Source organism: Microcaecilia unicolor, chromosome 11 (assembly GCF_901765095.1).
Source record: "Microcaecilia unicolor chromosome 11, aMicUni1.1, whole genome shotgun sequence".
NCBI classification, from domain to species: domain Eukaryota; kingdom Metazoa; phylum Chordata; class Amphibia; order Gymnophiona; family Siphonopidae; genus Microcaecilia; species Microcaecilia unicolor.
This window is the reverse complement of record NC_044041.1, coordinates 54,495,253-54,518,390: the sequence shown is the minus strand read 5'-3', so window position 1 is coordinate 54,518,390 and position 23,138 is coordinate 54,495,253. Positions and strand designations below refer to the sequence as shown.

At 43.3% G+C, this 23,138-nt stretch overlaps 1 protein-coding gene across 2 annotated transcripts in view; it reads left to right on the top strand.

Annotated features, from left to right (window-relative positions):
• Positions 1-23,138, top strand: part of TANGO2 (transport and golgi organization 2 homolog) — a 193,561-nt gene that overhangs the window by 160,276 nt on the left and 10,147 nt on the right. For both annotated transcript variants that reach the window (XM_030219097.1, XM_030219098.1), the window contains exons 7-8: positions 15,033-15,186; positions 16,978-17,082. In XM_030219097.1, the coding sequence (XP_030074957.1) occupies positions 15,033-15,186; positions 16,978-17,082 (259 nt within the window). The remainder of the gene's footprint in view (positions 1-15,032; positions 15,187-16,977; positions 17,083-23,138) is intronic.

Sequence of the window (23,138 nt, the reverse complement as noted above, 5' to 3'; positions counted from 1 at the left end):
ATTATATATTCCAAACCCTAAGCCTGTTTTGCAGTTTGCTGCATTCGGGGATAATAAGGGCTATTATGCACCATTGCTCACCCTAAAAAGAAAAAAAATACAAAGGTGGGTACTTATCTCATTTGTTATCATTTTTAACTGGATGATGCAGTCATGAGGTTCAGAAAATGCTCCACCACAGTGAGATTTATACATAAACCCATCCAACCTTGGCCAATGATTTTGCTGCCTTCATGTGCTTTCTCAAGGATAATCACTAAGAAGCACAAAAGCTGGTTACTGCTGAAACTCAAAAAGCTGCTTTGTGATTATCCCTGAGGAAGCCATGAAGGCAAAACCATTGGTCAGGGATGGATGGGTTTATATATCAATTTCACTGCGGTGGAGCATTTTCTGAAACTCTTGGCTGCATTATCTAGTTAAGAATGATTGGTTTTGATGGCGTGTTTATAACAAACTAGTAAAAAAGGCCCGTTTCTGACACAAATGAAACGGGCGCTAGCAAGGTTTTCCTTGGAGTGTGTATGTTTGGGAGAGTGTATGTGAGAGTGACTGTTTGAGAGTCAGAGTGAAAGTGTGAGTGTGTGAGAGAGAGAGTGAGTCTGGGTGTGAGTGTGTTTGTGAGAGAGAGTGTGTGTGTGAGAATGAGAGTGTGTGCAAGTGTGTATGTGAGACACAGTGTGAGAGAGAGTGTGTGTGTGTGGGCGAGAGAGAGAGTGTGTGTGAGACACAGATTCTCTGTGAGAGTGAGTGTATGAGATCAAGCGAGTGTGTGAGTGACTGTGTGGCACATAGAGAGTGAATGTGATACAGTGTGAGACAGAGTGTGTGAGAGTGAGAGTCAGAAAGACATTGTATATGAGAGAGAGAGTGTGAGCCGTGCCCTCCCAATCCATGGCCATCTGTCCCCTGCCCCCTCCATTCATCCTTTTCCAGCAATTCCCCTCTCTCCCTGAGCCCTGCCCTCCCAATCCATGGCCATCCATGTTTCTCTGTCACCTGCCCCCTCCATTCATCCCTATCTAGCATTTCCCCTCTCTGCCTGAGGCCTGCCCTGCAATCCATATCCATTCATGCCCATCTGTCCCCTCCATTCATCCCTATCCAGCAATTCTCCTCTCCCTGAGTCCTGCCCTTCCAATCCATGCCCATCCATGCTCCTCTGTCACCTGGCCCCTCCATTTTTCCCTATCCAGCATTTCCCCTCTGTGCCTGAGGCCTGCCCTGCAATCCATATCCATCCATGCCCATCTGTCCCCTCCATTCATCCCTATCCAGCAATTCCCCTCTCCCTGAGTCCTGCCCTTCCAATCCATGCCCATCCATGCTCATCTGTCACCTGGCCCCTCCATTTTTCCCTATCCAGCAATTGCCCTCTCTCCCTGAGGCCTGCCCTGCAATCCATATCCATCCATGCCCATCTGTCCCCTCTATTCATCCCTATCCAGCAATTTCCCTCTCTCCCTGAGTCCTGCCCTCCCAATCCATGCCCATCCATGCTCCTCTGTCCCCTACCCCCTCCATTCATCCATTTCCAGTAATTCCCCTCTCTCCCTGAGCCCTGCCCTCCCAATCCATGCCCATCCATGCTCCTCTGTCCCCTGCCGCCTCCATTCATCCTTTTCCAGCAAGTCCCCTCTCTCCCTTCCATGACCCCCCCTCGCATCCATGCTCCTCTCTCTCCCATGCCCCAGCCTGGCCCGCCCTCTTCTCTCCCCCCCCCCCCCTTCGCATCCATGCATCCCTTTTTTTTTTCTTCTTCTTTTTAACTTTACCTCCGTGGCGGTTCGTGCAGCGAAGCGTCAGGGAAGGAGGCGGCGCTCCCGACGTCTAGCCTTCCCTTCGCTGTGTTCCGCCTTCAAAAGAAGGCGGAACACAGCGAAGGGAAAGCTAGACGTCGGGAGCGCCGCCTCCTTCCCTGACGCTTCGCTTCCGGATTTGTTTGGTTTGAGGCGAGGGCGGGGCAGAGACGGCTGGCTGGCTTGAAGGCTTCACACCACGAATCCACGAACCCTTCAGCCTGGGAGTGACGTCAGATGGCTTCACAGAACGTTGTCCTCAGAACGTTGAGGGTGCGTTTTATTATATTAGATAAGATAAGTACTTTCGTTTTTTTAGGGTTAGGAGTGATGAATAATAAATAGCCCTTTATTTATTTGTTCTTGTATTCCACATCTGAAAATTAATTTCAGTTCAATGTGGCTTTCATTTAATGGAACTCAATTACATTAGCATTATACTGAATAAAGTTATAATTAACAAGAATAAGTCATAAATATACAATTCTCCAACTTTACAATTCAATCTTGAATTTCTTAAAAAGATAAGTGTTCATGTTTTTGTGAAAGTGAGTAATTATTTATATCTCTCATTTCCTTGGGATTTGATTCCACCATTTGGATCCAAGTAACTTAAGGGTCCTTTTACTAAGGTGCCCCGAAAAATGTGCGCTGTTGTAGATGCGTGTATTGGATGTTCGCAGGTCCATTTATCAGCGCGCCTGCAAAAAAGGCCTTTTTTTGGCCGAAAACGGATGTGTTGCAAAATGAAAATTGGCATGCATCCATTTTGGGCCTGAGACCTTACTGCTATGCATTGACTTAGCGGTAAGGTCTCACGCGTTAACTGGGCGGTAATCGTCAGCTCGGTTAGCGCTGCGCACCAGACATTTTCTGGGGTGCATAGTGGGCGTGCGTAGAAAATGAAATTATCGCCTGAGCCATGCAGTAGCTGGGTGGTAGTTCCAAATTGGTGCGCGTTGGGTGTGCGTAGGCGCCTACGCAGCTTAGTGAAAGGGCCCCATAGAGTTGCTATGTGAACTGACTTATAGGTTATGTTCTTTCAACTGGGGAGGTGGAAAAGTAGATAGTCTCTTGTTATTGGGTCTGCATTGCTTCTAGATAGATCAATTAAATCCATCATATAACCTGTGTCATAACAAAATCTGGGGGGAAGACAAAGCCATAGTGGAGAGATTAAATTAATTCTTTGCTTTGGTCTTCACCAAGGAAGATTTGGGAGAGATATCGGTGCCAGAAATGATATTCAAAGCTGACAAGTTAGAGAAACTGAATGAAATCTCTATAAACCTGAAGGATGTAATGGCGCAATTTGACAAATTAAAGAGTAGCAAATCTCCTGGACCGGTTATTCATCCCAGAGTACTGATAGAATTGAAAAGTGGAACTATTGTTAGTAATATGTAATTTATCTTTAAAATCAACCATGGTACCAGAAGATTGGAGGATGGCCAATGTAACGTTGATTTAAAAAAAAAAAAAAGGTTCCAGAGGAGATCCGGGAAATTAGACCGGTGAGCCTGATGTTGGTGCTAGGCAAAATGGTAGAGGCTACTATAAAGAACAAAATTGCAGAGCATATTCAAAAGTATGGATTAATGAGACAAAGCCAACATAGATTTAGTGACGGGAAATCTTGCCTCACCAATCTATTATATTTCTTTGAAGGGGTGAACAAACATGTGGATAAAGGTGAGCTGGTCGATATTGTGTATCTGGATTTTCAAAAGGCATTTGACAAAGTACCTCATGAAAGACTCCAGAGGAAATTGGAGAGTCATGGGATAGGAGGTAGCGTCCTATTTTGGATTAAAAACTGGTTAAAAATTAGAAAACAGAGAGTAGGGTTAAATGGTCAGTATTCTTAATGGAGAAGAGTAGATAGTGGGGTTCCTCAGGGGTCTGTGCTGGGACTGCTGCTTTTTAACATATCTATAAACTAGAGATCGGCGTAACTAATGAGGTAATTAAATTTGCTGACGACACTAAGTTATTCAAAGTTGTTAAATCATAAGAGGATTGTGAAAAATTACAAGAGGACCTTACGAGACTGGGAGCATCTAAATGGCAGGTGACGTTTAATGTGAGCAAGTGCAAAGTGATGCATGTGGGAAAGAAGAACCCGAATTATAGCTACGTAATGCAAGGTTCCACATTAGGAGTCACCGACCGAGAAATGGATTTAGGCATCATCGTTGATAATATGTGGAAACCCTTTGCTCAGTATGCGGTGGTGGCTAAGAAAGCAAATAGAATATTAGGTGGTATTAGGAAAGGAATGGAAAACAAAAAGGAGGATGTTATAATGCCTTTGTATCGCTCCATGTTGCGACCGCACCTCGAATATTGTGTTCAATTCTGGTCCCCGCATCTCAAAGATATAGTGGAATTAGAAAAGGTACAGAGAAGGGTGACGAAAATGATAAAGGGGATGGGATGACTTCCCTGTGAGGAAAGGCTGAAATGTCTTGGGCTCTTCAGCTTGGAGAAAAGACGGCTGAGGGGAGATATGATAGAGGTCTATAAAATAATGAGTGAAGTGGAGTGGGTAGACATGAATCACTTGTTTACTCTATCTAAAAATACTAGGACTAGGGGGCATGCAATGAAGCTAAAGTAGTAAATTTAAAATGAATCAAATCTCTTCACTCAATGTGTAATTAAACTCTGGAATTCATTGCCAGAGAATGTATTTATTTAATTTATTTATTCATGATATTTATACCCCACATTAGCCCAAAATACACTCGTTCAATGTGACTTATAAACAGACAATAAAGTGAATAAAACATAATAATGTACAGAATATAACACAAATTACAATAAGTTCAAGAAACAAATTAATACATGTGCAGTACGTAAAATACATGTATTAAAATCAGATAGCTTAGCGGGGTCTAAAAAAGGTTTGGATGGCTTCCTAAAGAAAAAGGCCATAGACCATTATTAAAATGGACTTGGGGAAAACCCACTGCTTATTTCTAGAATAAGCAGCATAAAATGTATTGTACTGTTTTGGGATCTTGCCAGGTACCTGGATTGGTCACTATTGGAAACAGGATGCTGGGCTTGATGGACCTTCGGTCTGTCCCAGTATGGCAATACTTATGTACTTATGAGGGTACTGGTTTTGAATATCAATCGTGCTTTAATTGGGAGCCAGTGTAATTTGAGGAATAACAGGGTTACTCTATCATATTTTGATACCCTGAAAATCAAGCAGGCTGCTTATTATCACTGAATGCAGCAAAGTGCAAAATAAGCGAGCAGGAATTTTTTTTAGATGCGCTCACAAATGTTTTTCATGGGAAGTTTCTCTGGTCCTATATAGGTGTTAGGCTTAAGGATATGGGTAGTTATGATAACCCTTTGAAGAATTTTTTGGACCATGGATACATTCATTAATCTTTTGAATAAATGATTTTAAAATGTTGTTGTGGTTATATCTGTTCTTTTTGGAAGAGTGAAATATGAAGTGTATTGATGGGATGTCACACCCTGGAATAACAATGTCATAACAAAACTATGTAAGCCACATTGAGCCTGCAAATAAAACTGGGAAAATGTGGGATACAAATGCAAATAAATAAATATTCCCCCTCTAGACTGCTTAGTCCCTCTTCAAAATGGCTGCCAGAAGAGGAAGATGTTAGTTATCAAATAAGAATAAATGGTAAACTGTCCCTCAGTTTACATTTGTCTATATTGTATGTATGTTTTGCTTTTTTGTAAGAGCGGCAGTTTCTGATTGCAGCTAATAGTATGTTGAATAAGCCAATGTCTGCATTCTGGGTGGAAATTCAAGGGGATTTACTTTCCGTCAGCATCTCCTAAATTGAACTGGAATATAGCAGGATAGTTCCATCATACAACTCATGCATATGGAGATGGATCTCAGCTAGCCAGTACAGGACACCGGGAGGAGGTGGTTTTCTCGGCTGTCCCCAGCCAGTGCTTCTTAATCTGCAATATAATTCAAGAGTTGAGCCAGAAGTTGTGGAAGTGGGAAGAATGAGACACTCAAAAGTAATTTGATAGGATAAATAGGAATATGTTTGATAGTGAGTAAATTGTAAAGAATAATTTTGGTTTACCAAAAATTGGTAACACTGAGGGGCATTTTTGAACAGGGATGCCCATCTCTAAGGGCATCCATCTCTGAGGATGTCCCTGCAAAGGGGTGGGGCATCCCGTATTATCGAAACAAGATGGGCGTTCATCTTTCATTTCGATAGTATGGTCAGGGACGCCCAAATCTCAACATTTAGGTCGACCTAAGAGATGGTCGACCTAAATGTTGAGATTGTCGACCTTAGAGATGGTCGTCCCCGGTTTTTGGCCATAATGGAAACTGAGGACGCCCATCTCAAAAATGACCAAATCCAAGCCCTTTGGTCATGGGAGGAGCCAGCATTCATAGTGCACTGGTCCCCCTCACATGCCAGGACCAGTGCACTGGTCCCCCTCAAATGCCCTAGGGGTCACTGCAGTGAACTTCATAAATTGCTCCCATGGTGCATAGCTCCCTTACCTTGGGTGCTGAACCCCCCAAACCCCACTACCCACAGCTGTACAACATTACCATAGCCCTTAAAGGGTAAAAGGGGGCACCTAGATGTGGGTACAGTGGGTTTCGGGTGGGTTTTGGAGGGCTCCCATTTACAAGCACAAGTGTAACAAGTAGGAGGGAGGGCCTGGGTCCGCCTGCCTGAGGTGCACTGCAGTACCCACTAAAAACTGCTCCAGGGACCAGGATCAGGCGATCCTCAGGGGGAGGAATGCTGGCTTCGGCCTAACCCCTGGTAAGCCTTTCCTCAGCTGAGAGGTGCCCAGCTCTACCACCGGCAGCCTTCTCCGGGGTGACTCCCAGGTCCACTCCGATCCACTCAGGGCCTCCGCTCTAGGTGCCCAGCGCTCCCACCAGGTGCTGTGAAGGACTCGCAGCCCTTCTGCATTTTCTCTTTAGCTGTATCCGGGGTGACTCCCAGGTCCATCCCGATCTTCCCAGGGCCCTCGCTCCAAGTGCCCAGGGTTTCCAGGTGCTTTTTGGCTAGGATCAGGCGAACCTCAGGGGGAGGAATGCTGGCTTTGGCCTAACCCCTGGTAAGCCTTTCCTTAGCTGAGAGGTGCCCGGCTCTACCACCGGCTGCCTTTCAGGTGCTGTGGAGGACTTGCAGCTCATCTGCATATCCTTTACAGCCTTCTCCAGGGTGACTCCCAGGTCCACTCTGATCCACTCAGGGCCTCCGCTGTAGGTGCCGTGTGCCTGACGGCGCACGGGGCATTTTTCTTTTTACATTTATTTTTCTCCCAGTTAGTACTTATGGCTCCAGTACACATTTTCTTCTTGGTACTGTCCCTTCCTAATTTGTTTCTCCATCTTAAACCACTGTACACTGCAGGAACACATTGTCCACCCTCTGTATTCATCATCTCACCATCTCTTTTTTTCCTTTTCCTTTTTCTCAGCTCTCAACCTTCAACACTTCCTTCCTTCCATTCATCCATCTCCTTTCTATCTGAGTACATCTTGCCTTCATCGCTGTCGTCGTGCCTCTCCTACTCTTCTCCGTACTCTCTTGCTCCTTCTCCTGCTCTCCGCTGGGGACATTAATTCCAATCCTGGTCCTCCACATCAGCTCTCATTCTACTTGTGCAGGTCACATTGTGATATCTCCAATCTAATTTCTGTTCCTCTCCTCTCCCTTCCTTCCCTGCCTTTCTCTTGCGCTCTGTGGAATGCCCGCTCTGTCTGTAACAAACTTTCCTACATCTATGACCTCTTTATCTCTCGTACTCTCCATGTGCTTGCCCTAACTGAAACTTGGCTTTACCCTGAAGACTCTGCTTCAGTCGCGGCCCTATGCCATGGAGGTTATCTTTTCTCCCATACTCCTCGCCCAGTTGGCAGCGGAGGTGGTGTCAGGCTACTACTTTCACCCTCTTGTAGATTTCAACCTCTTCTTCTACCTCATTCTCACTGTTTTTCTTCCTTCGAAGTCCACTCCATCCATCTATTTGCTCCTCTGCCTCTCCGAGTAGCAGTCATTTATCGACCCCCCTGATATGTCCCTTTCTTCCTTTCTCACTGAATTTGATGCTTGGCTTTCCTTCTTTCTTGAACCTTCATCTCCTTCCCTCACTCTCTTGAGATTTTAACATTCATGCTAATGATCCCTCTGACTCTTATGCTTCGCAGTTTCTTGCTTTAACATCCTCTTTCAGTCTTCAACTGTACTCCAGTGCCCCCACTCACCAGAATGGCCACTGTCTTGATCTTATCCTCTCCTCAAACTGCTCACTCTCCAGTTTCTGTGCCTCAACTCTTCCCCTCTCTGACCATCATCTGATAACTTTCACACTTAAACACCCTCCTCCCCAGTCCCATCCAATCTTAGCCAATACATTTAGGAATCTTCAGGCTATTGACCCTTCTACTCTGTCTTCCAATGTTTCAAATCTCTTCTCTACCACTATGTTATCCAAGTCTGTCATTGAGGCTGTCTCTTCCTATAATACTATTCTCTCCTCTGCTCTGGATACTCTCGCTCCTCCCATTTCCCGTTCTGTAAAACATACCAAACCCCAGCCTTGGCTGACCTCTAGAATCCGCTACCTATGTTCCTGTGCCCGCTCTGCCGAACACCTTTGGCTGAAATCCCGTGCCCATGCTGACGTCATACATTTCAAATTCTTGCTGACCTCCTTCCAGTCTGCTCTTTTACTTGCCAAACAGGACTATTACATCCATTTGACAAATTCTCTTGGCTCAAACCCTCGACGTGTCTTTGCCACACTGAACTCTGTCCTCAAAGTGCCTTCACCTCTAACCCCCCCCCCCCCCTTCACTTTCCCCCCAGACTCTGACTGAGTTCTTTCATGATAAGGTTCACAAGATTAAACTTGAATTCTCAACCAGGTCACCTCCACCTCTCCTTCCCTTAGTCCATTCTCTCAACCCTCCAACACCCGCCTCCTTTTCTGAAATCACTGAAGAGGAAACTGAACATCTTCTTTCCTCCTTGAAACTAACTACCTGCTCCTCTGATCCTATTCCCACCCATCTACTTAACACTATCTCTCCTACTGTCATCCCTTTTATCTGTCATATCCTCAATCTTTCACTGTCCACTGCGACTGTTCCTGATGCCTTCAAACATGCCATAGTCACACCTCTCCTTAAAAAAAACCTTCATTGGACCCTACCTGTCCTTCCAACTATTGCCCCATCTCCCTCCTCCCTTTCCTATCCAAGATACTTGAACGTGCTGTTCACCACCACCACCTTGACTTTCTTTCATCTCAAGCTATTCTTGATCCACTTCAGTCTGGCTTTCGCCTCCTTCATTCAACTGAAACAGCGCTAGCTAAAGTCTCCAATGATCTGTTCCTGGCCAGATCCAAAGGTCTCTATTCTATCCTCATCCTTCTCAATCTATCTGCTGCTTTTGACACTGTTGATCACAGCCTACTCCTTGATACGCTGTCCTCACTTGGATTTCAGGGCTCTGTTCTTTCCTGGTTTTCTTCTTATCTTTCCCAGCGTACCTTTAGTGTATACTTAGTGGATCTTCCTCTACTCCTATCCTACTGTCTGTTGGTGTACCTCAGGGATCTGTCCAGGGACCTCTTCTTTTCTCCATCTATACTTCTTCCCTTGGTACTCTGATCTCATCCCATGGTTTTCAGTATCATCTTTACGCTGATGTCTCCCAGATCTACCTCTCCACACCAGAAATCTCAGCCGAAATCCAGGCCAAAGTATCAGCCTACCTGTCTGATATTGCTGCCTGGATGTCTCAGTGCCATCAAAAACTAAGCGTGACCAAGACTGAGCTTCTTGTCTTTCCACCTAAACCAACCTCTCCTCCTCCCCCATTCTCTATTTCTGTGGATAACACTCTCATCCTTCCTGTCTCATCAACTCGTAACCTTGGGGTCATCTTCAACTCCTCCCTCTCCTTCTCTGCACATATTCAACAGACTGTTAAAACCTGTCGTTTCTTTCTGTATAATATCAGCAAAATTTGCCCTTTCCTTTCTGAGCACACTACCAGAACCCTCATCCACACTCTTATCACCTCTCGCTTAGACTATTGCAACTTGCTTCTCACAGGTCTCCCACTTAGCCATCTCTCTCCTCTTCAATCTGTTCAAAATTCTGCTGCACGACTAATATTCCGCCAGTGTCTTATGCTCTTATTAGCCCTCTCCTCAAGTCACTTCACTGGCTTCCTATCTGTTTCCACATACAGTTCAAACTCCTCTTATTGACCTATAAGTGCATTCACTCTGCAGCTCCTCAGTACCTCTCCACTCTCATCTCTCCCTACATTCCTCCCCGGGAACTCCGTTCACTGGGTAAATCTCTCTTATCTGCACCCTTCTCCTCCACAGAGTCTGCTAACTCCAGACTCTGTCCCTTTTATCTTGCTGCACCATATGCCTGGATTAGACTTCCTGAGCCAGTATGTCAAGCTCCATCTTTGGCCGTCTTCAAATCTAAGCTAAAAGCCCACCTTTTTGATGCTGCTTTTAACTTCTAACCCTTATTCACTTGTTCAGAACCCTTATTTTATCAACCTCAATTTAATTAATTAATTAATTAATTTGTTGCATTTGTATCCCACATTTTCCCACCTATTTGCAGGCTCAATGTGGCTTACAATTTTCTGTCATGGCTTTCACCATTCCAGAGTGCAGATAACAATTGATACTATATAAAGAACATGGATGACATAATAAGAATCAGGTAAAAAAGAGAAAACCTTCAATTGGTATTACATATAGAACATGGATAACATAATAACAATAAACAATCAGGTAAAAGGAGAAAACATTACAAATATTAAGTAAGTGATATAGCATTACAGTTCTTATTGTGGGTCATTGTAGTATGCCTTGTTAAAGAGATGAGACTTCTGGGCTTTACGGAAGTTAATTAGGTTGTGAACTATTTTCAAGTCAAGTGGTAGAGCATTCCACAGCTGCGAACTCATGTATGATATTCGCTTAATATTCCCTTAGCTCTTGTTTGTCCTGTTTGTCTGTCCTAATTAGATTGTAAGCTCCTGTTGAGCAGGGACTGTCTCTTCATGTTCAAGTGTACAGCGCTGTGTACGTCTAGTAGCGCTTTAGAAATAAGTAGTAGTAGTAGCATACTGCTGTGATGGAGCTGGGTATGACATTTGAGGCTGGCATAGAGGCTGGAAAAAAATGTTTTAATTTTTTTTTTGGGGGGTGGGAGAGGATTGGTGACCACTGGGGGGAGTAAGGGGAGGTAATCCCCGATTATATGTCCATTACGAGCTTTGGTTTCGTTGTGTTGCAGGATACAAGCATTTAAGTTGGGTCGGTAGGGTATGCCTTTTTGAACAGGTTAGTTTTTAATGATTTCCGGAAGTTTAGGTGATCATAAGTTGTTTTCACGGCTTTTGGTAATGCGTTCCATAGTTGTGTGCTTATGTACGAAAAGCTGGATGCATAGGTTGATTTGCACCAGGAAAGCAATCTTCTCAGTCCAAGGCCCAGAACACTGGAATAAACTGCCACAGTCCTTCGTCACCAGACATCCCTTCAAAAACTTTCCTTTTTTCCTGATGCATACTCCTAATCCCCTCTCTATTCCTAACTATGAAAGAGGAGCCTGAAGGACTTGACAGACTAAATAAACCCCCCCCCCTCCTTTTACCTCCTCTTCTATCTTATTATAATTGTAGTTCTCCCCCTGTTACTCATGTCTCATCACCCTCCCTCCTTTCCTTAAGAAATTTTTAGATTGCAAGCTGCCTAGATGTCCAATATGATGGGCGGGATAGTAAATCTTGAATAAAAACTGGAAACTTGGAATTTGAAAAAGATTGCAGGGTAGTAGTGGGAAATCTTTCTTAAGGCCAAGCATTAGGGATCTTCCCCCCCCCCCCCCCCAATCCAATAGAATGTTGGAAAGAAAATGTCTAATTTTACAGACCGGGATTGAGGTGATCTGTCTCTGGGGTGCAAAAAAAAAAAGTCTATCTGTAAATTGAACCAAATTGGATAAATTTGCCATGAAGAAAACCAGTGAAGACAGTTTGAAAATGGGCCCGATCAGACCACGGGTTCCAGAGAGACTCCCACAAAATATGTCCCAGTTCATTTCTATGGGAGAAGTAGTTCCAGCTTTGCAGCTACACTGAAACATTAGGAGTTATGGAATTCCTTCTTTTACACTGCCTCTCTGTCTTTACTCTCCCAGTCAGAGACACAAATACAGTGTTTCATGCAAAGACAGTTTTTCATCATTTATTTGAATCCATTCCAACAGCAACTATTGTAAATGACAGTCAGCGGCATAATCGAAAGAGAAGGACGCCCATCTTCCGACACAAATCGGGAGATGGGCGTCCTTTTCTCAAGGTCGCCCAAATTGGCATAATGGAAAGCCGATTTTGGGAGTCCTTAACTGCTTTCCATCGCGGGGACGATCAAAGTTCACGGGGGCGTGTCGGCAGTGTACCGAAGGCGGGATGGGGGCGTGGTTAAGAGATGGGCATCCTCGACCGATAATGGAAAAAAGAAGGGCGTCCCTGACGAGCATTTGGCCGATTTTTCTTGGTCCAATTTTTTTCACGACCAAGCCTTGAAAAGTGCCCGAACTGACCAGATGACCACCGGAGGGAATAACTCTTCCTCTCTACGATTCCCTAATGTGTTTGTACACATGAACCTTATTCTACCACAACATTACTGTATTTCATACCGGAATTGGCGAATACCTTTATGGTACTATGTAAGCCACATTGAGCCTGCAAATAGGTGGGAAAATGTGGGATACAAATGTAACAAATAAATAAATAAAATTTTGAAGGGATGTCTGGTGACGAAGGACTGTGGCAGTTCATTCCAGTGTTCTGGGCCTTGGACTGAGAAGATTGCTTTCTTGGTGCAAAACCATAGCGTTGGTTTACTCAACTGTGGTAAAATCTGGGCTTAATTTGGGTTTCTGCAGGACTTTCCTGCATGCTAAGCCCAGGTTGAACGTGGAATATTTTAGGGCTTTTTCTGTAGTTTTAATTGCAGGTCTTGTGCTAATGTTCCCATTAGTACACTGTTCCTGCTAAGAATTAATGTGGGAGCCCTTATTGCCTTCTATTTAGAAGGTTCTAAGTGCTTCCATGTTAACTCTGCATTATCCAGTTATCACGCACTAATCAAAATGCGCTAGCCAGATAATGTGGGAATGCCCACCCTCTGCCCATGACACACCCCCTCCCAAAAACAAAATCTAAAAATATTGGTAACGTGCGGGTTAGTGCGTACTGTCGGGCAAAATACTGCACACTTTAATGCATTCTGCCTGTTAGTGTGTGCTAACCATATGTTAAGGGCTAAAAGCCTTTTAGTAAGCGTACCCCTTTGTGACTCGGGTCTGAAATACTGTATTGGGACTGTGGGCTCAGTCAGGGTTTGGGAATAAAGTGCAATTAGACATTATAAGTGGGCCTGGGTGGGCAGGAGCCTACCCACTTTGGGCTCAGGCCCCCAACTTGGAAGAGTTCTGGCCAGGAGGACTCTTCAGCTAGTGGGTTTTGAGGATCCCCAGAGGATTCCTGGTATGACATTCAAAAATAAATGGTACACCATTCCCAAGAGTTCAAAAAGAAAACTAATAAACGAAAATGCCTTTTTATACAAGGCCTGTGTAGGGGACTAATTACTTTGAAACAGCAAATGCAGACCTGACCACTCAGTGCACTCAGTTAACCAGGGACCTTGAGGAAGCACAAGTGTGCATCTCTATGCAACGGGCACAGGTGGTGCAAGCAACAAATTCCTTCTTACATGTAAATGAACAATTGGACGAGGCTAAAACAGAATTAAAACATTTAAAAAGTAAATGTGCCTCAAAGGACCAGATTAACTCTGTGCACTGGCAGGCCCCAAGTATTTCTCCATCAGCACCGCCAGCCTATGAAACACCCTACAAGCCAGGTTTTCAATTCATAGAACCACAAAAGCACACAGAAGTGTGTGTAGTGGATTTGAGAAGTGGGGCAAATCTAAGACTGAAAGCACTGACTTAAGCACAAACATGCTTAGATGAGGAAGCCCCAGGCGCAAGCACTAACCTGAGGGACAGGGAGGATTCTGCAGACACAGAAACTGAGTCAGTACAGACCCCAGAACACCAGTAAACCTGGTACTGTATGACTCATTAAAGGATAGTGACATTGAAAGGATAACACAGAAGGTCGGCCCTATGCCTTTTAATATGAATGAATGGTGCAAATGGGCCACTGATATTCTGATTCACTAGGGCCTAGGAAAGTATAAGAGGAAAACGTCTGACTTTGACAGATTTATGCACGTGGCTTTAGGACCCCACTATTTTAAAGTAGGATCTCTCACCCACCCATACCAGTTAGTGAAAAAGGGTCTTGAGCAATTATTTCGCTGTACTCAAATGAAGCAATAATTTTGACCTCCCGCAATCCTGAAACCCACCAGCTCAGGTATTTGTATTTTGAGGGTTGTTGGGGTTTTTTTTTTTTTTGGTGGGGGGGGGGGATGTTTGCAAGGCAGATTAGAAAATGTCATGTTCATCCACTTTAAGCTCAGGCTTACTTAAAATTAGTCATGTGGCTATGGTAGTTCTCCTGATTATACAAGAGCAAACTATTTGAATCACAATTCACTATAAACTTCAGTCTTTCTAGCAGATCACCTATTGAACACACAACTATCAGTGATCGATTTCCTCCTTCCCCCAAAAAAGAAAAGAAAAAAAAATCTCTCCTGCCCTGACCATAAAATGACGGCAGTCACTTAGACCACATTGTCACTTAATTACAGAGCCAAACTTTACATGGTTTGATAACTTAGGGGGTCTTTTACTAAGCTGCAGTAGTATTTTTAGCTCGCGGTAGAATTCAGCTGGCGGTAAACACACCGAGATGCCCATGGGATTATAATGAACATCTCTGCATTTACCACCAGCTGATTTCTATCCCGAGCTAAAGACGCTACCGCAACTTAGTAAAAGACCATCTTAATGGATTATATAATGCTGTATATAAAACAAGTGGAGAAAGCACGCAGAGCATGTAGAGGCTAATGGTGTTGACATTTTACAATCAAAACATAAAAATACAATATCCTTGTTTCTGCTACGTTTAAGATATTGTTGCTTTTGTTAGCTGCTTTCCTTGTCCTTGAGTGGTGATTCTTGTCTTTCTCTGCTTAAACATATAGGCATCTATGGGTTGAGCTCCAGTTTATTAGACACACCCTGGAAGAAGCTCCAGTTTGGGAAGCAGCTCTTCACGCAGGCGATCAAGCAGTGTCAGGACCTGCCCAAGGAGGAACTGGTGCAGGAGCTTCTTAAAATACTGAACAATGAAGAACAGTAAGAACAGAATATATTTTCTCTTGTGCAGTGCTGAGAGCAGCTTCCTACAGAACCACAGTGGTTGATTCATCCTTAAATGTTCCATGAACAAAGGGGCAAGACCTTGCAGACTCGAGATTTTTCTTTTTCTGCTCTGCCCCCATCTTTGGAATGTGTAGAGTACTCCTTCCATCACAGGCAGTGCACAGCTAATCATGTTTGGTGGCTGTTTAGATTATTACAGAGGTTAGTGGTGGGACAGAGGGGAGAGTGGCAGGGCCTGAGTATTGGATTAAGTATGGAAACTTATATGTTCACCTGCTTAGGATGACAGTGAACCAAGAAGGTCTGTTCTGTAAGTGGTCGGGCTTCTACAGCTGATGCAGTGATGAAGCCTTAGCAGTGGATGGGTTAATTGGTCTTTTAGCTGTTGCCATCTATCATGCTAGATCTATGAATTTGTTGCTGTTGAAAGCGTTATCATTAGTTCTGCATCTGCTAATAATTTAATCCCCCCTTTTACAAAGCCGCACTAGCAGCTGCCTGTGTGGTAATGCCGACACAGCCCACTCAAAGTGAATGGGTTGTGTTGGCATTATCATGCGGCTTTGTAAAAAGGTGAAGGTAAATTTGTGAGACAATATTTAAACTCTGTGTCAGCATTTAAACCTATAACCAGATTTTCATCAACAGCCGATATCCAGATATCAGCATTAAATATCTTGGAAAAGCACTTACTGTCATTATCGGGATGTTAATCCAGTTAACTTAGGGCGGCAAATATATATTAAAAAAAAGAAGCTATTGAACTTGTTACCTGAATACCAGCACTGCAGGAGCCTCACAAGTGCCAAATGCACCCTGTGCGACACAGCCCAACTGATACGGTGCACTCTGCGTCGCCCACTTTGGTGACAACACAAGGGAAGCCAATGGATGGCTTCACTTGCACCCTGGCCGCACATAGCATTCTACAGCCCTGCCCCTGTGGTATCCAGATAGAGCTAATTTGATCACTAGTGAGTGATTTTCAGAAATCCTCTTAATTATCAGACCTTTTAGATGCAGAACTGTTGTATTTACAGAGTCAAATAGTACAATAACTCTTTTCTCCAGCAGTTTATGAAAAATCCTGTTGACAACAAACTGGCCTCTAATGGCCAAAGCAAAACCTTAGCTTCCTCAAAGAGCTTAGAGTAGGTAATAGGCACAAGGCTGAAGAAGACCCTTTTTACCAGCTTGATTTCTTCCACAGGAGAGGTGAAAAGTGTAAAGCGACAAGAAACTTGCGTGACTTTAGACATTTTTTAGTGTTTTTCTTTCAAAAATTAGTTTTAATATTGCTGTTTAGATGCCTATATACAGCTACTTTTAATTTTTAAGCTGAGGAAAATATGATTTAAATGCAAAGTTGATTTAACTAACTTGATAAATTGCATTTCCATTTGTTAATTTCCAGTTTGTTTATGTATCAAATTTATATCCTGCCTATCCAATACATCTAAGAGGGTTACAATATAGGCTCATAAAAATAAAACAAAACTAAATCATACAATACAATAATACAGAAAGCAGAAAACATACAACATTCCCAGAATGTGCAACAAAATACAGTATAAAACTACGTACATAATCAGCAAAATGCCTCACAAAACAAGAATGTCTTAACAGTTAACTTCGGTTTAAAAATAGACGAAAATGAACATAATTTATTATTGATCTCCTGCTTTTTGTACTGTGATGTAGTCATTCAAGCCAGCATGTCGGTTCTGTTCTCTGGAAGAGTAAGAATCACTATATATTTTTCAGGCACTTTCCAGACCCTGCAATTGAAGCTCAAGGGAAAGACTTTGTACAGCCCATAATAAACAGATTCACAGCATTGTGTGTGCGCAGCCCTGATTATGGGACAAGGTAAGTTGAATTACAGAACAAAAAGAGAACAGTTGGCGCTTTAGCATGAAGCAGAAGGACCCCTAAGTTCATAAAGGCTCTCAGGATAAGGGGCTGAATGTTCCACATTTTTGACACTGGTCCATAAAACTTTTCATGGCCAGGCTCCATTCTATTTGAGTCAGTTATTGGACTTATCACTGGTGGGAAATCTAGCAAAATCTAGAAGACAGTTATGGTTACATTTTCTAATACCAAAAGGTTTGAAATACATAAAGATTTTTATGACGACCTTTTCAGATCAAGCCGCTAAATGGAACAATCTACCAACTGATATTGGATTATTGTTGAATCACATGGTTTTTTCCAAAAGCAAAGCTTAGGTGTTGATATTCAGTGAGCGACGGTGAGCATTTTCTTAGCTGCTGCCGGTGTTATTCCCAGATATTTAATACCGGCCCATGTCCAGGCACTGGCATTGAATATCTGAGTTTATGCAACAGGCTATCTTTTTTGTGATTAAGTGCGATATTCAGCTCTTAACCACATAAGCGAAACCACATAAAGATAAGACTGACTTTTGTGCAGTTCGATTTGACTGCTAAACCTAGGCAATTAAGTGCCGACTCTACCCCCGGACCACCCACAAAATAGCTGGCTTCAGTTTAGCGGTCTGTAATGATATTCAGTAGTACTAACTGTTGTCCCGCTCAATATCAGTGGATAGCCGCCCCCAAACAAGCAATTTAACCAGCTAGAAGTCATTTCTGGCTGGTTAAATCACTTTGAATATCAACCCCCTTAATTGCTTCAGAAATACTTAAGGACTGAATGAGGATTCTTTTTCCTTTTTTTGAATGTCGTTTGCACTTTTTATATAGATGAACTGGTTGTATTGTAATTCCCAGTAATGTCTAGTTTCTCTTTTTGTATTCCACATCAAACCATTCGGTTGCTATTTGCGGTATATAAGAATAGAATTGTATTGTATTATAGTGTATTTCCTTTCAGTGTCATTAAAAACAATTGACCATTTTTCTCCTTGCAAAATCATTTATATTTAAAATGTCCTTCATGCACAGCTATGCATTTTTTTTTTTAAACCTCCCATAACCTAGCTATTGACACATGATTGCTTTGACTCTCAGGTGTGTGTGTCTAGGCCAGTAGCATTGGGGGCATACTATGTTTGTAAATAGTATACTCCATTGTTTTTCACATATGGGTGACGTCATCTGACAGAATCTGGTGGATGCTATCCATCGTAATATCTCTTTTAAGAACCTTTGGCAACATTGTATCACGCGAGCAAGGGTCCAGCAGTTGTTTGTTTTCTGCGGAGCAGAGAGGTCATGTCTGTGATCTCTCCTCAGCCTGTCAATTGTTTTCTTTTTGTAGTGCCTTCCCTTCTGAGATTTTGCGCTTCTTGCTCACATCTTTTTATTTTCTCTACTTTGGTGTGTGCCCTAGCAAGTTTTCTGCATTTCTGACATTTTTTTTTATTTTTCGGCTCTAGGGCATTCTTACACCCAGTTTAAGCTGTGTTGCATCAATGGTTTTCGTAGGTAGTTTAAATTTACTCCCTTCATCCATTGAGCCCTATGATTTGAGCTGAGCCTATAAAAGTGTTATACATGGTGCATCAAAATTATTTTGGGCACTGACCCCCCTGTATCTTTCATTTCATTTCATTTTCATTTATTGATGCTTATATCCCACATTATCCAAACAAAGTTTGGTTCTATGTGGCTTATGTGGAACGATAACATGAATACATTAAACAATAACAGGTTTACAGTGAAACTATTGAACAGTAACAGGCTTGGAAAGGAACGATGATAGGTTAGCAGCTGAACATTGGTATTGAGTCCCATATCTTCGTGGCCTGATAAGAAAAGCCTGTTGAGTGAATGGATTTGAATCGGACACCCGTGTTACTGGGGAGATGTAGAAGAAGATATTTTCTGGTGTTTTTCAGTGCACTTTTCAGTGGTAGCATTACAAAGGAACTCAGATAAGCTGGGGCCATTCCATACAGTATTTGGAATATTGCAGAAATTTTGAATTAGATTGGCTTTTTACAGGAAGCCAGTGCAGGGCTGTTAGTAGAGGGGTGGTATGGAAATGAGGCCTCTTATAAATCAGACATGCCGCTGTGTTTGGGCAGTCTGTAGTTTCTTTTTTTTTTTTATTCCTTGCACCCAGCATAGATCCCATTGCAGTAATCAATCTGTAATAGTGTGAAGGATTGTACTAGTATTCGGAATGTGTTTGTTGAGAAAAGGTTTCTAATTCTTCTCAGTTTCCAAAGAGTCCTGAATACCTTTGCGGTAACTGCTGATACATGTTGGTCGAGTAACTGGTGTTTCGTATCTTTTCTGCTGTTTGGTGGTATTGTTGCAGGAATTACCACTATTGTTAGCAGAATCTGTGGTACTTCAGGAGTCAAACACCACACACCAGAATGAGAGAGAAATCTTCTTTATTTGCCAGCAAATAAAGTAGGACATCAGCACTAGGTCTCTTCTTCTCTTTCTCAGCTCTCTGTGTCTTGTGGCTTCTGTCTCAGCTCCTTCTCTTCTTCTGTTGTCTCTCTTCTAACGTAAGCTGCTTCTGCTCTCAGTTATATAGGGTCCTACACCTCTCTAGCCCCCCCTTCTCACCAGATGGTAAAGAATAGATTGATTACCCTGCCTTGAACTAATTATTACTTACACATTACTTAAAAATATCAGTTACATAGGTTTGATATTTCCTAAACTGACCTATGACCTGGGGCCTCTCACACTAGACATTGTGGCACCTATCTCTTGCATTTTATTATGATTAAATTCTTAGGTTCCCAGCTAACTTCATACTAACTGGGTTCTGGCATTCATTAAGGGGTCAAGGGGCCAATCTTGCTCAATGGCACACATACATTTATTATTACTTTCAGAAAACCAGTCCTTCACTTAGCTATAATTAATCAAGACTTTCCCTGACCTCTTTCACCTATTAGCTTCCTACACAGAACTCGCTAGGACTGTGGATAATTCAAACCAGATGATGACCTCTTAAAACTATAGACAAAGCTCCACTTGAAAAGTCAGTCAAAGATGTAACATTGGATTGAAAAGATATTCTATAGAAATAGAACTTATTAATTACACAGAATAAAACATATTCTAAAATAAGCAGAAATCAGAATTCCTTATAAGACAAAATCTAAATCATCAAGAATATCTAGAATTATTTAAACAGCATTCAGCCTACTTTTAAAACTGCAATATGCCTTGCTCATAATGGTATCCAGATGTGGTAAATAATTACTTCTCTCTGACCTTTCTAACCTCTTAGTCTAGCAAAAGCTAGACATTTGAGTAATTAAACCCAGATGGCATTCCTCCACTTTACAGGACTGAAAAGTTAAAATAGAATTAACAAATATGACTTCTTTGCCCAAGCTGCCTCATTCCCCCCTTTGAGACTAAAATCAGCTTATGCAGAGATAAGTCTCACAACTCAAACTCTGGGGATTATAGTGATCCCAACTCCATAAGTCCTCCTGGGGCATAACGTCTAGGAATAGGCTTGTGAATCACCATTACCCTACTCGTTAAAGTCCGACGGCATACTGCCAAAGCACATGAGGCCAGGAAACAAAACAACAATCCTGCTAAAACTAAGACTATTAGGGAAATGAACAAGGGACGTATCCATGAGGTCAATGACCACCACCAGGAGGTAAGGTCTAATCCTCCTCGGTAATCCTCCACATTAAGGCTAGCCAACTGTAGGACTTTATCCATAGCATGCCTAACTACATGCGTCCTATTTATGACAATGGTACAGCACTCTGAAGAATTGAGCACTGTGCAGAGGCCACCCTGGGCTGCAAAGAGGTAGTCAAGGCCCCTACGGTTATACCGAGAAACTACACTTAATTCATTAATTTGATCCTGCAATGCATTGACTACCACGTTCAGCTCATGAACTAAAACATGGAGTAGGGACTGAAGTCGCCGGGTAGCCATGCCTAGTTCAGTAATACCCGCTACCGGGCCCCCAATTGGAATCCAGGCCGTGGCAGAAAGGGCCACAAGTCTCTTTTTAGTCAGAGGATAAGTAGAGTTGATATACTGGAGGGCCAATTCAATCGCCTCATCCTCTGTGGCAACGGAGGAGGGTAAGGACAAGGCCTCTCGCTTAGAGCGGTGCGGAGATGGTGGCCTGAGAAGAGGAATAACTTTAGGAAAATAATTCAAGGTTACCAATACACAAAATCATACGTGGGGGGAAGAATCATGTGGAGGACATTATCACAGAGCCAGTAATGACCAAGGAGAGGGTGAGGGAATTCCCAATAAATGTTGGCTCAGGCTGGACAAGGTACTTAGGAGCCCATAATGCGAGCCCCTATCCCAGGGGGAACGAAGACGAAATGGAGACTTTGCACACCATAGGTGCCAATCCCCAATTGTGACAGGCTGCTCATTTGTTATAAACTCTTCATACCCCGGGGACTTATGAAAGTAGAAAATAAGCCGGGACACTATAGTCTTCTCAGTGGTGCGCTTAGGAGCCAGATAATCATGGGTCATAATCTGCAGGTACGGTAGTAGGGCACATAGGAGTACCTGGAGAGACTACCCACACAGATTCCCCCTTCTCTGAGAGAACATTGGTGTAGTTACAGGAAATGGGAAGAACAGTTGAGATGTTTCTTGTTAAACAAAACACTCCAGAAGCTGGATAGGGAGACGTAAAGACTGGCCGTAGAGAAGATTCAGAGGGGGAGGTAGCATTATAAAAGGACCACCAAGTATAATCCTGGCTCCAAGGGCCTGAACTCGAAAAGTAGGGAGGTATAAGAGCTGTAAGCGGCACAGGGACAGGAACAGCTGGGACATCTGTGGTATAAGGAGAAAATCGGGAACACACAATACAAGGGGAAGTAATCTTTGCCTGGCTAATTAGTTCCTGGACAGAGTGTAGCCAAAGGTTGGAGCGAGTTGAGGTATTAGGAACAAGGAGGCAAGGAGTAGAAAACAACAAAAGCACCCAAACTACTAACATTTTCTTTCTTCCTAATCTAAAACAAATACAGCAAACTAATCAAGCAATAATATTCCAACAGTCTGTGCTAGTCACAGATTACTCTAATATAATGTTCTCAGTCTTTGAGTTCTTAAACCAGTTGAGATAGAACCTCAACTGACAAGGATCAAGCTCTCGAATTCCAGGAAAGCCAGAATCAGGGCAAAAAAGAGTCTCAGTATGAAGCCGAAGTCCAGCAGCTGCTGCAGTATGCAGTTGACCCTTCTTTTCAGCTAGTAGATTCTCTGGTTCGGGTCAAGCGCAACTTCAATGGCTCCGCGGGATCACTTTCTGCTCTCCACTGTTTAGGCTCCGTCTGATCCGTGCTAGGCTCAGTCTGGTCAACAGACTTGATTCGAGACCAATGGACCCATGGAGTTATCCCTGCGACCTTCACAGCTGTAGGGGTAGAAAGCAAAACAGTAAAAGGTCCTTTCCACCGGGGCCCCAAAGGCTGAAGCCTCCAGTCTTTCACCCAAACTCTATCCCCTGGCAGGAAGGAATGTACCTGAGCCTGGAAGGGGACAGGGTTTATTTCTCTCACATAAGACTGAAGCTCAGAAATTATCCGGCCCAAGAGGGCTACCTGCTCCTGCACCTGGGCAGACCCTAAAGTCCCTATGTCTCCCTTAATTCCCTGCAAAATGGCTGGGGGCTTCCCATACACAATTTCAAAGGGAGAGAGGGCCGTTCCTTTAGTTGGGGTGCATCGGAGGCGGAAGAGGGCTAGTGGCAGTGCCTGTGGCCATTTCAGTTGGGTTTCCTGACAAATCTTTGCTAGGCTATTTTTCAAGGTTCTGTTTGCCCGCTCAACCTGCCCTGAACTCTGGGGACGGTAGGCAGAATGCAATTTCCAGGTAATGCGCAATGCGCGGGACAGGGCCTGAAGTGTGGCTTCAACAAAGGCGGGACCATTATCTGAGCCTATGGCAAGGGGCAGTCCATACCTGGGATGACATCCCTAAGGAGAGCTCGAGCTACTGTGGCTTTCTCAGTGA